General features: G+C 18.9%; 6 protein-coding genes across 6 annotated transcripts in view; 3 read left to right on the top strand and 3 right to left on the bottom strand.

The window, feature by feature from the left end:
• Positions 1–1,362, bottom strand: part of PF3D7_1320500 (SNARE protein, putative) — a gene marked incomplete at both ends in the record, with an annotated part of 1,473 nt that extends 111 nt beyond the window's left edge. The window contains 5 exons of the mRNA XM_002808977.1: positions 89–151; positions 272–327; positions 405–671; positions 922–1,036; positions 1,315–1,362. Coding sequence (XP_002809023.1) covers positions 89–151; positions 272–327; positions 405–671; positions 922–1,036; positions 1,315–1,362 — 549 coding nt within the window. The remainder of the gene's footprint in view (positions 1–88; positions 152–271; positions 328–404; positions 672–921; positions 1,037–1,314) is intronic.
• Positions 1,363–2,250: 888 nt separating this feature from the next.
• PF3D7_1320400 (type I signal peptidase) lies at positions 2,251–3,330 on the top strand (the record flags this gene model as incomplete). Its single annotated transcript, XM_001349907.1, has 1 exon — positions 2,251–3,330. The coding sequence occupies one exon, from the start codon at positions 2,251–2,253 to the stop codon at positions 3,328–3,330; it is 1,080 nt and encodes a 359-aa protein (XP_001349943.1).
• Positions 3,331–4,035: 705 nt separating this feature from the next.
• PF3D7_1320300 (conserved protein, unknown function) lies at positions 4,036–6,153 on the top strand (the record flags this gene model as incomplete). Its single annotated transcript, XM_002808976.1, has 1 exon — positions 4,036–6,153. One exon carries the CDS (start codon positions 4,036–4,038, stop codon positions 6,151–6,153), a length of 2,118 nt encoding a protein of 705 aa, XP_002809022.1.
• A 401-nt stretch (positions 6,154–6,554) lies between these two features.
• On the bottom strand, positions 6,555–8,438 carry PF3D7_1320200 (TBC domain protein, putative; the record flags this gene model as incomplete). Its single annotated transcript, XM_001349905.1, has 1 exon — positions 6,555–8,438. One exon carries the CDS (start codon positions 8,436–8,438, stop codon positions 6,555–6,557), a length of 1,884 nt encoding a protein of 627 aa, XP_001349941.1.
• Positions 8,439–9,692: 1,254 nt separating this feature from the next.
• Positions 9,693–10,821, top strand: PF3D7_1320100 (ATP-dependent Clp protease adapter protein ClpS; the record flags this gene model as incomplete). Its single annotated transcript, XM_001349904.1, has 5 exons — positions 9,693–9,866; positions 10,095–10,162; positions 10,295–10,414; positions 10,503–10,648; positions 10,751–10,821. 5 exons carry the CDS (start codon positions 9,693–9,695, stop codon positions 10,819–10,821), a joined length of 579 nt encoding a protein of 192 aa, XP_001349940.1.
• An 869-nt stretch (positions 10,822–11,690) lies between these two features.
• Positions 11,691–15,467, bottom strand: PF3D7_1320000 (golgi protein 1; the record flags this gene model as incomplete). Its single annotated transcript, XM_001349903.1, has 1 exon — positions 11,691–15,467. The coding sequence occupies one exon, from the start codon at positions 15,465–15,467 to the stop codon at positions 11,691–11,693; it is 3,777 nt and encodes a 1,258-aa protein (XP_001349939.1).
• Between the last annotated feature and the right edge of the window lie 300 nt (positions 15,468–15,767).

Below are 15,767 nucleotides of genomic sequence, written 5' to 3'. Positions count from 1 at the left end.
ATAAAAAATAAAAAATAAAAAACCATAAACTTGATATATCTATATGTATATGTAAGAATATGTAATATATCATTTTTCCTATTTTTACCATTTTATTCTGTTCATTTATGGTATTCCCCATAACCAGAGCTCTGGTATGCAATTCATCCAGCTATGAAATTATAGATAAATATATAATATTAAAAAAATATAAATATAAATAAATAAATAAATATATATATATATATATATATATACATATACATATTAAGGAACAAAATTAAAAACTTACCATCGAAGATAAAGTATTTAAATCATTCTCGTATTTTTCATCAAATGTCCCTTTTCCTAAAAAAAAAATACAACATGAACATATATATAAATATATGAATAAGTTATAAATATATTTTTACAATTTTCTATACTTTGTGACGGTGTTTTTGTATTTAGGGAGGTCTTATAATTGTCATTATTTTTTGTGTAATTATCATTAAAATTATTCTTTGGATTATATTTAGCATTATTTACGACAGCTTTTTTTGTTTTAATATCTTCATTATTATTAAAACTATTTAATCCTAAAAAGGAATGAATATTTTTCCACCAATATTTTATACCTTGTAAATGATATTCTGTTTGTTTTAAATTCTCTTGGATGCTATCCGTCTCATTATTTATGTGTTTTATTTGTTCTAAAAAATAATTTATAAATTTAATATATATAAATATATATATATATATATATATGTATGTTATTATTATTATGTCCATAAGGGTATCTTTTATTTTCTCTTTTAATATATTTTTTTATTTTCTCATATAAACATGCCCTTTACATATAAGTACATATATATACTCAATTTATTGTTTCATTCATATTTAAAAATGAATCACCCCCCCAAAAAAAAAGAAAAAAAAAAAAGAAAAAAAAAATGAAATTACCTGTCTGATATTGTAATTCTTCTTCAGCTTTTTTTGAAATTTCTTTGGCTTCACTGGCAGATCTTAATATTTCATTTAAACTTTCTTCACATTTTTTTTCAATTTCACTTATTTTCTAATAAGGAATAATAAAAAAAAATAAAAAAAAGGATATAAATATATATATATAAATAAATATATATATATATATATATATATATATATATAAGTGCTTGTGAGTAGGTTTATTAAAACGATATTATTATTATACATATTGAATCTATTTAAGAATGTGTACGTTGTATTAATCACATATTATATACATATAAATATTAGGCATATAGATTAAAATAAAGTATATAAATGTTATATTGAATATATTCTAATTTTTTTATGTCATAAAAATATACTAACTTTTCTTTTGGAATAGGTAGATTTATTATAAAAATTTTGTTCCTCCATAATATTAAAAATGTAATGTTTTATTTTTTATTTTTTATTTTATAATTAAACGTTAAACATTTCTATTATATAAAAAATAATTTTTAAAAGTATTAAATAAAGTAAAAACATTAAAGCGTTAAAAAAAATATAATTTTTCCACTCAATTTTTTTTTTTTTTTTTAATTATAAAATTTTTTAAAAACATATAAGGTATTATATATGTTTTTATTTTTATTTTTATTTTTATATTTATTTATTTATATTTATTTATTTTTTTTTTTTTTTGTTTATGATATATAAAAAAATATGTAATAATTTTCTTTTCCTTTTTAAAACACATTTATAATTATGAAGAGTAGAAAAAAAAGGAATAATAATATTACAACTAATAGTTTTTATGGGATGATGAAATAATATAAAAATAAATGTATATATATATGTATATATATATAATATATATATTTATATATTATTCATATATTGTTCTGTTTTTAAATATATGGATAATAACGTATGTATTATATATACAAAATATATATTATATGAAGTAATATGTTTATATGAATGAAATATGTTAATATATTATTATAGACCCAATATTTTATATTAATATTTTGAATAGTTATGATAATAATAAATTAATTAATTTTTTGTTATTTGAAAAATATAAATTATGTAGTGGCATCTATTTTTGATTAATGGGAAACTTATATCTTATGAAGGGGAATATAACAAAGAATGATAAAAAAAAAAAAAAAAAAGAGAAAAGAAAAATATAATATGACCTAATATAATATAATATATATATATATATATATATATATATATTTATTTATTTATTTATTATGTTCTTTTATGTGACAATTTAGATAGTTTAATTTTTACATTGGCTGCTACAGAATTAATATGAATTTGCTTATATACAGCTGTTTTAACAAAAGTATTTGCTTTTTTTTAAGAAGAGACTTATATTTGAAAAAAAAGAATTGTACTAAAGTAAGTTTTTTTAATTATTTTAATTCGAAAGAATGGAATAGATACGAGAAAAGGATACGAAAAAAAAGTATAATATTACAAAATGATGCAATATCAAATAAATTTTATATAAAAAATAAAATTTTTTGTAATAAAAATGTATTACTACTACCTTTGGAATATAAAAACAATAAACAATTTCAAAATTGTACTATAAAAATATGGAAGAGGAATAAAAATGGTTATCATATTGGACTAAGGAACAAAAAAGGAAGCAAAAAAAATAACAATAATAATAATAATAATAATAATAAAAGAAAAAAAATAAATTTTTTTTCACACGTTGAACCGATTAAGGATTTTTTAAAATTCACAAAAAAAATCGTATTATGTTGCTTTGTAATATATGGTATAAATAATTATATATTTGATATGACACTTACAAGTGGATCTAGTATGTATCCGTTAATTAATCAGAATGGAGTTATATTATTTTATGTATGTGATTATTCTTTAAGATGGTTTAATAATTTAAAGAAAATATACTTATCTATATATATGAATATTTTATACAAATGTTATAATATTTTACAATTACATTTTGATTATGAATATACTTCTTATTTGTATGAAATTATTTACAACAAAATAAATAAATTAAAAAATAAAATAAAAAAATGTCGTCATATATATAAACGAGGTGATGTGGTACTATTAGTATCTCCTGTAAATGAAAAAAAAAGAGTGTGTAAAAGAATTATTGCTATAGAAAATGATAAATTGTTTATTGACAATTTCCATTCTTATGTAGAAATACCTCCAAATAATATATGGGTAGAAGGAGATAATCAAATGGATTCTTATGATAGTAGAAATTATGGTTCAGTACATGTTCAGTTAATAATTGGTAAAGTATTCTTTTTATTAGACCCCTTCAAAGAATTTGCATTTGTTAATTCGGAAAGGAATTACAAGCCGGACCTCAGGAGATATTTACACATTTCAAATTGATATGGGGAAAAAAAAAAAATAAAAATAAATATATATATATATATATAGAGAGAAAGTAAAAATAAAATATATTTCTTCTTTTGTGTTAAGAAAAAAGAATTTGAATAATATATACCTTTGCAGTCATTACATATATTTTAAACAACATGGATATATATATATATATATATATATATTTTTTTTTTTTTGTGGTGTACCTTTATTTCCTTTTAGTCTATGCACAACATGTGTGTTATCATTAAAAAAAGAAAATCTGAATGAAAAAAATCTGAATCATTTATAAGTTTATATAAACAATATTTTGTACATAATTTTATGAGCATTCCTTTTTGAAGTTTTAATATATATGGGCAAAAAATAAAAATATAATTTATATAAAAAATAGATTATTATGTCCATGCATGTTAATATATATTAATTAAATACAAATTAGAAATTGTTTTTTTTTTTCCCTTATTAAATTATGTAATATTATATTTTTATTTTTTATTTTGTACGTGTAAGAATGTCATTTTTGATGTATATATATTTAATATTTGTTTAAAAAAAGAATTTTATAATTTTATAATTTTATAATTTTCTTTTTTTTACAAAAGGAATGTCTTATTAATATGTCAAACAATGAACATGTAATATATATATATATATATATGTATATTTATTTATTTATTTTTATTTATACATGTGAGTTATGCATTTGTCAAAATGAACAAGAAGAAAAATGAAGAAAATTATTTTAAGGTTGGGGAAGAATCTCTTTCATCTAATTGTGATTGCACAAATTGCAAATATGAAGAACTAAATAATATGTTAGAAGATATAAAGAAAACTTTTAATTTTTTGTATGATGAAAAAAAGGGAATAAGAAGAACAGAAAAGTGTGATTCTTTAAAAACAAAGGATGATGATGAGAATATTAAGAAAAATGAACTTTATGATGATAGTAATAAAAAGGATATATGTAATATATATGAGAAAATTAATAATTCTTATGTAAATTCAAAAGAATCATTTTCAATATCAAATACAAATTCAAGTATGTCATCAGAAGGTAGCAATGTAAGTAGTAATTATGATGAACTAATAGACGATATATTATTAAGTGATGTATCATCTCTTAGTAACAATGATAAAGAAGATATTATAAACATTGATAATTTAAGATGTGACAAGAATTTTTTATATTTAATAGATGAAAAAAAAATGCGAAAAGATAAGAATAATATATATTATAATTGTATAAGTATTTTTTCTTTAAATACTTATTTATATAATGATATATTTAGATATAATCCTCATTTATTTGGATTATATGAAAATTGTCGAAATAATGAGAATAGGTGTAAAAAGATTGGAACTTTATGTACTCAATATAATTTAATATTTTTAAGATCTGTTTATGGAAAATATCAAAAATATTTATTTGATAAATTAAAATATACTCATACCATAATGTTAGATAATATTCCCTGGTGTAATAATTTATTAAATGAAATATATTATAGTGCTCTAAATTATTTTTATGGAAATGGTGGTTTATATATATGTTGGAGCAAAATTTTATTTCGTTTGTGTTACTATGATTTTATGTTTTTATCATCTGATATTATATTTAAGAGGAAAGTTATAAAATTTATAAAATTAATTTATGATAATAAATATCATTTATATTTTTTCTCACTTGAATTTGATTTATATAGTACTCAAAATAAAATAAGTAACATAAAAGATTTAGTGTTTTTTATGAAAAAAATATTTTGGAAAATATATATATTTTTTTTATTTTATAAAAATCGGAGATTTTTAAAAAGAAGAAAAGAAAATACCAAAGGGTGTATAAAACATAAAAATGGAAATATAAAAAGTGAAGAAGAAATAATAAACGACAAACATAATTATATAAATTGTAATAATAATATATATAGTAATAATAACTTTTATCATAATCATATATTAAATGAGGAAAAAAAAAAAATATCTACTATGATTTTCAAAAATAGTTCCATATTTATTATTGGTAGTTTTAATATTGATATAAATGATAACAAAGAATTATATGAAAAGTTAATAACTTTAAATCATCATGGAGAAATGAAAGACATGTTTTTTTATAAAAATATTCATTACAAATTACAAAGAACATATAATATTGTAGATCTCAAAAATAATACTTTAGTTAATGGATTGAATTATTGTTATGGTTTAACGGATAATATATTTCTGGTCAAATCATTTTTTCTAAACGAAAAAGATATATATGAATTAATGTCTTTATATAACCCTATAGATATAATCATTGAAAAATTTAATAATTTCAAAAAAAAAAAAAAATCTATAGATAATTATATGATTGATAATATATTTAAACTTATAAATAAAAATGGCATATACTTTAAATTTCAAGAAGTATATAATTATGGTGTAGATATATTAACACAGAAAAAAGGAAAAGAATTTAGTGACCATTGGATATTGTCGGCTCGATTTGATATTAAAAATAAAAATAGAAATATCAATTTAAAAATAGAAAACAAGTTATTTAACTTTCTATATAATGTCAATAAATATTTTTTGATAAACAAAAAATCTTATCATAAATTCTGTCAAGTCAAATATGTCAAAAAAAGGAAAAGCCAAAAAAGTAATCATAAAAAGGTAATTATGAATAATATCAATCATATGCCTATACAAATGGAAAAATATGACTATTCAAGAAAAATATGTATAATAACGGATGAAAATATTAATAGTATTAATCAAGTGGAAACAAATTTATATCATATATTATTAAAGTGTTTTGAAGAGGAATGTAATATATATTAATAACACAAATAGGTGTAAATATATATAATATATATATATATATATATATATATATATATATATATATATATATATATGTGTTGTCACTTTTAAAAAAAAAAAAAAAAAAAAGGTATAAAAGAACAAAACATATACATAATATACAATTTATATATATATATATATATATATATATATATATATATACATTGTTATCTCGGAATATATTTAAAATAATTTTACAAATATATTCCTTTTTGATCTTCATTTTGTTATTATTTTATTTTATTTCATTTTATTTTATTTTATTTTATTTTTTTTTTTTTTTTTTTCTTTTTTTTTCATCACGAAGCAATGACATATATGTTATATATAACATATATTTATATACATAAAGAAACATATTGTTATGCCCTTTTTAATCATTCTTCATCGATATTTTGATCAAATTTTTTGATCATATCAATTTTCTTTTTAGTAATGTAATTTTTAATATTTTGAACAATAAATTTATTTTTTATATTACTAATAAGATTTGCAGTTTTATTTAAAGTGCTTTCATTTTGGTCTATTGGTTTTTCGAATTCATTTAATATTTCAAGAGAAGATTCATCATATTGAATATTTTGTAAAGGATTATTCCTTTTCTTTTGACTAATATATTCATTATATATATCAGTTATATTAATATTATTTTTGATATCTGAATTCATTAAATATTTTGCTTCATTTATTATATCGTATGGATCAAAAGGAGGAATATTTTGTAATAATTTTAGGTTCACCGTAAAATTACCACATAATAAAGAATTTTTTAATTTACTACATATAACTAAACATATATATAAAATAAAATTTTCATTATTATTAATAATAAAATGATCATACAATATTATTGTATCGGCCATATCAAATTCCTGTGTTAATAATAATAATATCCATTTTAAGGCATAATATTGAGTTTCTATTTTTAAAATATATAATTTTTTCCATATTTCATATTCTTTCATTTTTAATAAAAGAGAAAACTTTTTTAACTTGCCATTAATACCATCATCTGTATTATCAAGACCTTCACAAAAAACATCTTTCTGTCTTTGCATTAATTCAAGAAAACAAAAAAAAGTATCTGCCTCTCCTTGTAAAGTACAATTGCATAAAGGATCATTAAATATGATAAAATATAATGGGGCTAATATCTCATTCATTCCCTGAACATATTTAACATAAGGATGAATTTTAGCATATATAAATAAAATCCTGCACAACAAATCATAATGTCTTTTTGGTTTTATTATATCACATACTTCTGAAATATTCTGCTTATCATTTTTATAGACATTTTTATTTTTACATGTTTGGGGAAATAGCTTTTTATTGTTTTTCATTTCTTCCTTTGGTAAATTATTATGAACACATATATTTTTATCATCATCAACACACTTACTTTTATTTTCTTTATTATCAGGAGGATCATTTCTGTTGCCTATGATTTTATTATAAAACTTAATCGTTTCATTATTATTAAAATTATTCACATTGTTTATATTTACTAAATAAGGAATATGTTCTCCTTCTATATCTTCCAAATTATTTCTTTTTTTTTCTCTTTGTTCTTCTTCATCAAATGTTTCGGTACTAATTAAACTGTTTAATATTTTTATATTACTGTTAATAGTTTGTTGTGGGTTTAAATTAAAAAAGGAAAGTTCTGGTCTAGTTCTAAAGGTGTCTTTATTTATTTGACTGAACAATTCAGAATGTAACCAGTTATCTTCTGAACATTCATCGTCCATACTTGAATACTTTTCATCCTCTAAATAATCCATCTGTTTAGTATTATTGTCATTTTGTAATTTTAATAATGAATCATCTTTATGATAATATGTTTTGTTTCTATCAAGATTGTATTCAATATATTCATCCTTCATATTTTTACCCTTTGGTTCCTTTTCTGTTTCTTTTACAAATTCCTTTTTTTTATTATCTACACAAGAATAATAAGGATTAATGACAAACGATTTTATATATTCTTCGTATAATTTTTTTTTTTCAATTAATTCTGTATTCCATTTATTTGAATCTAAGCTTAAATGCTTTAAAGCTAATTTCCAACACATGGAACGCACACCTGGGTTCATATCCAAGATATTCCTTTCAAAAAGATATTTTAGATCGCTTTCATTTATTATTGATTTTTCAAATATATTAATACATGTCTTTATTTGTTCATCAAATTTTGATATCCTTTCATTCTTTTTTTTGAAAATAAGTAAATAGCTTAAAAATTCAAGTTTGTATTCCATTCTTTCAATGACCAGCCATTTATTAATTTGTGAAAAAAAAAAAAAAAAAAAAAAAAAAAAAAAAAAAAAAAATATATATATATATATATATTAATTAATCAAATAGTAATATGTATAAATGGGACAATAATACAAACACTACAAAAACGTTTTTATAAAAATTATTAATTATACAAAAAAATAATAATAAAATAAAATAAAACAAAACATATATGACATGGAAACGGAAGAAACTCTTAGATTTCTCTATTTTGTGTTTATGAGATAAATATAGAAGAATGAGAAAACCTTTAATTATTTTACATCACAAAAAAAAATTAACACATAAATTAATATATATATATATATATATATGTAATATTAAAAGTCTTTCTGGCAAGGCATATTATAGCTACTTTCAAAAATTTAGGCTTAATTATTATTTTTATGGATATATTTTTCAAAATTATCATAAATTATTGCTTCATAATAATTTTTTTCTTTTTCTTTTTTAACCATATATCGTAATATATATACATTATATATATTATAAAATGGGAGTAGATAAAAAAGAAAAAAAAAAAAGAAATTTATTTTACAAATTTTTTTTTCATGTAATATATCTAATATATAATAGATATATATGGCACTATATTATATATATATATATGCATATGAAATTAAAAAAACGAATTTGATGGTTTAAAAAAATGTATATATATTAATTAATATTTGTGATGTAATATTTTCATAGTAATGATTATATATATTATTTATGTGTACCGTATGATGAATAAACATTTTTTTTGTGTTATTATGGTTATTACATATAATTACAATACTTTTATATGTTAATATTTTTTTTGAAATATTATCCATCATATTGTAATAAAATTATTATTAATATTACATAAGGTTGGAAGTTTTAAAATAATGACAGAAATATAATTATTCATATAATTTAAAATGTTCCCAAATTACTTTTTCTAGGAAATATAATTAAAAATGATTTATACATTTATATAAGAAATAATATAGTTCATAATAATAATTCATTTTTTATTTTTTATCTTTTATTTATTTTTTATTTTTTTGTTTTTTTGTGTGTGGTTGTTTATTATTATCACTATTACTATTACTATTTTTTTTATCTATATATATATATATATATATATATATATGTTTGTTTTTTTTTCTTTTTTTTTTCCTTTTTTTTTTTTTTGTATGTTTATTTTTAAGTTATATATTAAGTGAAAGATATTAAATGGGTTAAAGATGTTTAAAGATTTAAAACCCTTTTTTTTGTGTATTATATTACTATTATTACTTATTTACAAATGTACACATTCATATAACATAAAAAATAAAAACTGTCCATTGAATTTTATGAATTCATGTGTTAGAATTAATAATGTTAATAAGAACACAAATATAAGTTTCCCAAAAGAGGTGTGTATCAAAATGTGATATATATTCATATATATGTTATACTGTTTTTATATAATAGAGCAACCTTAACGATCCGTTCATATGATAAGTACCAAGTGTATATGATATGATATGATATGTATATATATATATATATATATATATATATGTATATATTTATATATTTATATATTTATATATTTATAATTTTTTTTTTTTTTTTTTTTTTTTTTTTTTTTGAAATGGTAGCTTCAAAAAAGACCAAGTCTTGTTTACTCCCAGAAAAATTTCAATCTTGAAAAAATAAAAAAATTAAGGTTAGTAGGATTTTTCTTTGGATTTTATAAAAAGAACAAAATAAATGAATATAAATAAATAAATAAATATATATATATATATATATATATCATATTTATTTTGTTATATATTCTTTTATATAATTTTTACAGAAATGTAATTAAGGAAATAAAAAAGGACAACATAAAAGAAGCGGATGAGCATGAAAAAAAAGAAAGAGAGAAAGAAACATCAGCATGGAAAGTAATTCTATACAATGATGATATACACAAGTAAAATATAAAATATATAAATGTAAATATATATATATATATATATATATGACAAATATTTCATATATATATTTTATACACATTTTAGCTTTACCTATGTTACTGATGTTATTGTAAAGGTTGTTGGACAAATAAGTAAAGCCAAGGCTCATACCATAACTGTTGAAGCTCATAGTACAGGTCAAGCTCTTATACTATCAACATGGAAATCAAAAGCAGAAAAATACTGTCAAGGTAATACACACACATTTATCAAATTATATATAATATATATATATATATATATATATATATACATTTTCATATATTAATTTTTTTTTTTTTTTTTTTGGTTAGAACTGCAACAAAACGGATTAACCGTTTCTATTATCCACGAGAGTCAATTAAAAGACAAACAAAAAAAATAACATTTGAAACATTTATTTTTAATTCTTTAATAATATTTTTAAAATAATAATTATAATAAAATAAAAAAAAAAAATAAAATAAAACAAGTATTGTTTTCAAAAATGAAAGCTGTGTAAAGGAATTATTTAATAATAATAAAAAAAAAAAAAAAAAAAATTAAATAAAGGTAAAAATATAATTAAAAATAATAAATAATATGACATATGAATGCTAATATATATAATATATATTAACAAATACAGGGAATCAGGAAATTTATAAAAAAAAAAAATAATAATAAATAAATAAATGAATAAAAATGAAAATATATCCATAGATTAACATAACATAATATATATGTATATAAAATAAATTAAAAAAACATATAAAAAAATAGCAATATATTATAATAAGATTAAAAAAAAAAAAAAACAAATCCTTTTTTTTAACATATATATAATATATATATATATATGTGTGCCATATTTGTAATATAATTATCTACATATGTACAAATAATGCATATGCAAAACAAGGTTATTACAAATTTAATACAAAAAACAAACGAACGAATTTAAATAAGGATATAAAATAAAATATACACATAAAAAAAATATATATATATATGTATATATCTTTTGTGTATTATAATTTTTTTTTTTTGAAAAATATGGCTTTGTATATAAATTTTTATGCTATGATAACGCCATTTTTATTTTAACAAAAGGTTGTATTTTTTTTTAATTTAAAAAATTAACATTTTTTTTTATTTTTTTTTTATTTTATTTTATTTTATTTATTTTTTTTTTATTTTATTATTTTTTTATTATTTTTATTTTATTTTATTTTTTCTTATTTTTTTTTTTTTTCTTTTTCTTTTTCTTTTTTTTTATGTTTTATTTGGAAACTTCATATATTGTACCAACATGTGACCAATAAATTCATGTGAATATGCAACAGGACAAAATAATTCCTTATTATTATTATTATTTGTATTATTTTCATTGTAACTTGGTGGTAATAATAGGTTTGAATCCTGAACATGTATTGCTCTTTTCCAATATTCACTAGATGTGACCCATGAAACATAAAAGACCGAATTTTTCAAAATGAATAATATAATATCATCGTAATCTGTATTTACACCATTTTCCTTTTTCATTTGTATATCATGTTCTAATGATATTATTGACTGTAAATAATATGGTCTGGATAATCTTGTTAATTGTTCTGACACTTTTATAAAATGTTCATTTAATAAATTAATATTATTATGTGGTTTATAAAATTGTTCATATATATATTTTTGATATTTACATGTTTTTTCATTATAACATGGTATCTCTTTTCGAATCTTTTTATGACATTCACCTATTCTTGAACCATATGTACATTCCTTAGGGAACATTTTATTTAATTCAATAAACATTGGGTCATGCATAAATGCACATTCGTACATTTTTTCTTTTTCATTATCTGAATAATTACCATTTAATATTATGTGATTATAATTATTTGTTGTATTCATATTTTGTTTTTTCATTTTTTTTTTCATTAATGGATAATATTCTGAACATCCTTTATATGTCCAATCATGACAATCAAATTTTAAATTATAAATTATATTTTTAACTTTTTTACTCATTAATAATTGAAATTTTAAATCTACACCTGGATAACTAACTAAATTATATCTATTTTTATATATACCTGATGTTATAATATTATTATCTATATTCATTCCTGATGCTATATATTCAAGTTGTGCTACTAATCTTGTTTGACCATATATTTCGAAATTAGTTTGTTCATAATAAGTTTTTCCTTGTTCTAAAATAGAAGTATATCTTAAATATATATTTGTATTTATATCAAATGCTGAATCAGCTAGCCAAACTGTTTTGAAACCATGTAAAGCACAAAAACCTATAGCTATATTAATTAGATATGTTGCTGATACTGGTAAAATCGTTTTTTTGTTTTCATCTCCTAAATAACTTATAGCACATCTATATGGTTCTTGATCTTCAAATTCAATACCTATTAATCTAGTATGTTCTCTTAAGGTATATAAATTAATATCAAATATATTTTGTATTGCTTTATTATCTTTGTTATTCATTTCCTTATTTTTATATTTTTTTTCAGCATAATAATGATTATAAGCTAATTGAGGTACAAAATAAGCTTCACATAATACATCAGAAATCCATCTACCAGATACATTACGTATTGGCCAATTTCCTTTTTTCGAACAAGCAAATTTAATATCTACTTTTGAAAAAGCATTTGGATCATTTTTATAATTATTTTTTAAGGTATTATAATGATTTAAATCATTTTTATTATCAAATTTATTTATTCTCTTTTTTATTTCATAATAATATTTATAATAATCCTTTATTTTTGATGGTACATCTTTTACAGTAAAATGTATATCTTTTCCAAACGATTCACTTTTAAGAAATTGATATCTTATTTCATCATCTGAATCGTTAAAAGACGGATGAATTTCATATACTTCTTGTAATTCTTTTAAAGTATATACTTCTTTTAAGGGATATACATCACCTACATTCGTTGGTATTTTGAATTTTTCAATATCAAAAACATAATCCTTATCTTGAAAACGATGATAACGATGATGATGATCATTATCATCATCATAGTCTTCATCATCTTCATCATATAAATGTTCAAGTAATTTATTTTTATTAAATAAATTATTATTTTTAAAAATATCTATAAAATTACCACCTTGATCTTTATCATCTCCTAAAAAGTCATCAAAAAAGTTGAAAGCATCAAAATGATCATCATGGTGATTATCTTCCTCATCATGATGTTCATTCGAATTTTTTTCCCCACTTTGTATATTATTATCATTAAATCCATTCGTCGTATCATTATTATTATTATTATTATTATTATTATTATTTGATGTGTCGTGGGAAAGCATTCTTTTATTATTTTTTTTAAAAAAGTCTACAATATATTTATTCGAATGCACATATTTTTTCCCATTGTACTCAATAAATGATGCTATTTTACATATATTGTCTTCTTCTATTTCACTTTTTAATATAAAAAAACTATAACTACCTAAATCTAATGAATGGAATGTATAATTATAAAACTCATATTCCACAACATCATCTGATGGTTTTAATATAGCTTCTTCATCTTCTAAATTTAATTCTGTTCTCCATTTTCCACTATGTATATAATCAAAGTCAAAATGTTTATAATATTCGTCATTAGGTGTAATTTGATTCATACTTGCAGATAATATATCCTTATTTGATTTTGTTTTTTTATATTTTACTAAATAATAATTTGAAAAATATTTTACTAATATATCCCATATATGTTCATCATTCATAATTTTTCCTAAATTTAATGGATTACAATTATATACACATGATAGATTATAATATATAAAATTAATCATAAAGTTTTTAAAATATAAATCATAAATTCCATCTAATGATATGATTTTCTCTACACATTTATGAACAGATGGTATATTTGCACAAACACTATTAATTAGATAAATAAATATATTTGGATTATTTTGCATAACTTCTTTTTTATTTTCTGGTAAATATTTATAAAAATATTTTATGGTTCCTTCATAATATTTAGATGTATATTTACTATAACAATGTACAATTCTTTCTATATATTTTACTTTATTTAAAGCATTATATAATTCTACAAATTTTTTATTATATATACTATTATCTTTATTTAATCCAATCCATGTTACATACGAGTTATTCTTATGACTAATGGTTAATGCACTTGGTGATATATAAGAACCTAAAATATATTCGACATCGGTTAATTTTATGCTATATAATAGGTATTCATAATTAGAATAATATATAGAAGTATTTTGTATATTAAAATTTAGAGAACTTAAACTATATGGGATTTTTTTATTAAAAGGATTAAATAATGGATGTATATTATCTGTAATAATAAATTGATTATGGAATCCTAATTTCGTACATAAGCCTGATAATACTTTTAGTAGAGAATAATCATATTTATTCATAATAGTATGAACACTTGAATGAATTCTACATACTGAATCATCAATAATTTTTTTGGTTAAGCTTAAACCATTTATATCTTTTAAATTTAATAAAATTGGTACATCATTTGAATGTTTTAATAAATCTTCAGAAACTGATAAATCGAAAGCAATATGATAGGTATCTAAATAATTGTTCACAGAATTACTTTTTATACATTTTATTATTTCACGTTTATTACTATATAAAAAATGAGCACACACAAATTCTATATTAACTAGCTCTTTACCAACGGATAATCCATTAATTCTTATATGTGGAGTTTCAAATTTATGACTACATATATTATTAAAAACATGTTTATCTAATATAGATGTTTTTTCTGTACATAATGATTTTAATTTTAATGACCAAAAAGATTTTACTGAATTAAAACTTTCCAAACTTTCACAATAGTTACTATATCTAGCACTTTCTTCAATATCCTTTACACCATTATATTTGTCATAAACATCTGATAATTTAGGTGCATCAAAAGTAAAATCACATTCGTTATAATTAATAAATGTGCTATATACTTTTAATACGTTAACAAAAAAGTAAACACCAATTAAATAATATACCATACATTTATTATATATCATGGTGAACAACAAAAAAAATTAATCATATATAAAAAAATAAACATATAAAATATATATAAAATATATATATATATAATATATACATATAAAATATATACATATAAAATATATATATATATATATAATATATACATATAAAATATATACATATATATATATTTCTGTTAAGAACACTTTTCTCTTTTTAAAAGGAAAGGAAAACAAATTATGAACATAACAAAATTGCTTATTTTATTTTATATATATATATATATATATATATATATACATACATATATACTG

This window comes from Plasmodium falciparum (genome assembly GCF_000002765.6).
Source record: "Plasmodium falciparum 3D7 genome assembly, chromosome: 13".
Classification (NCBI taxonomy): Eukaryota; Apicomplexa; class Aconoidasida; order Haemosporida; family Plasmodiidae; genus Plasmodium; species Plasmodium falciparum.
Note: the sequence above shows the minus strand (reverse complement) of the source record. Positions and strands in the feature narration are given on the sequence as shown.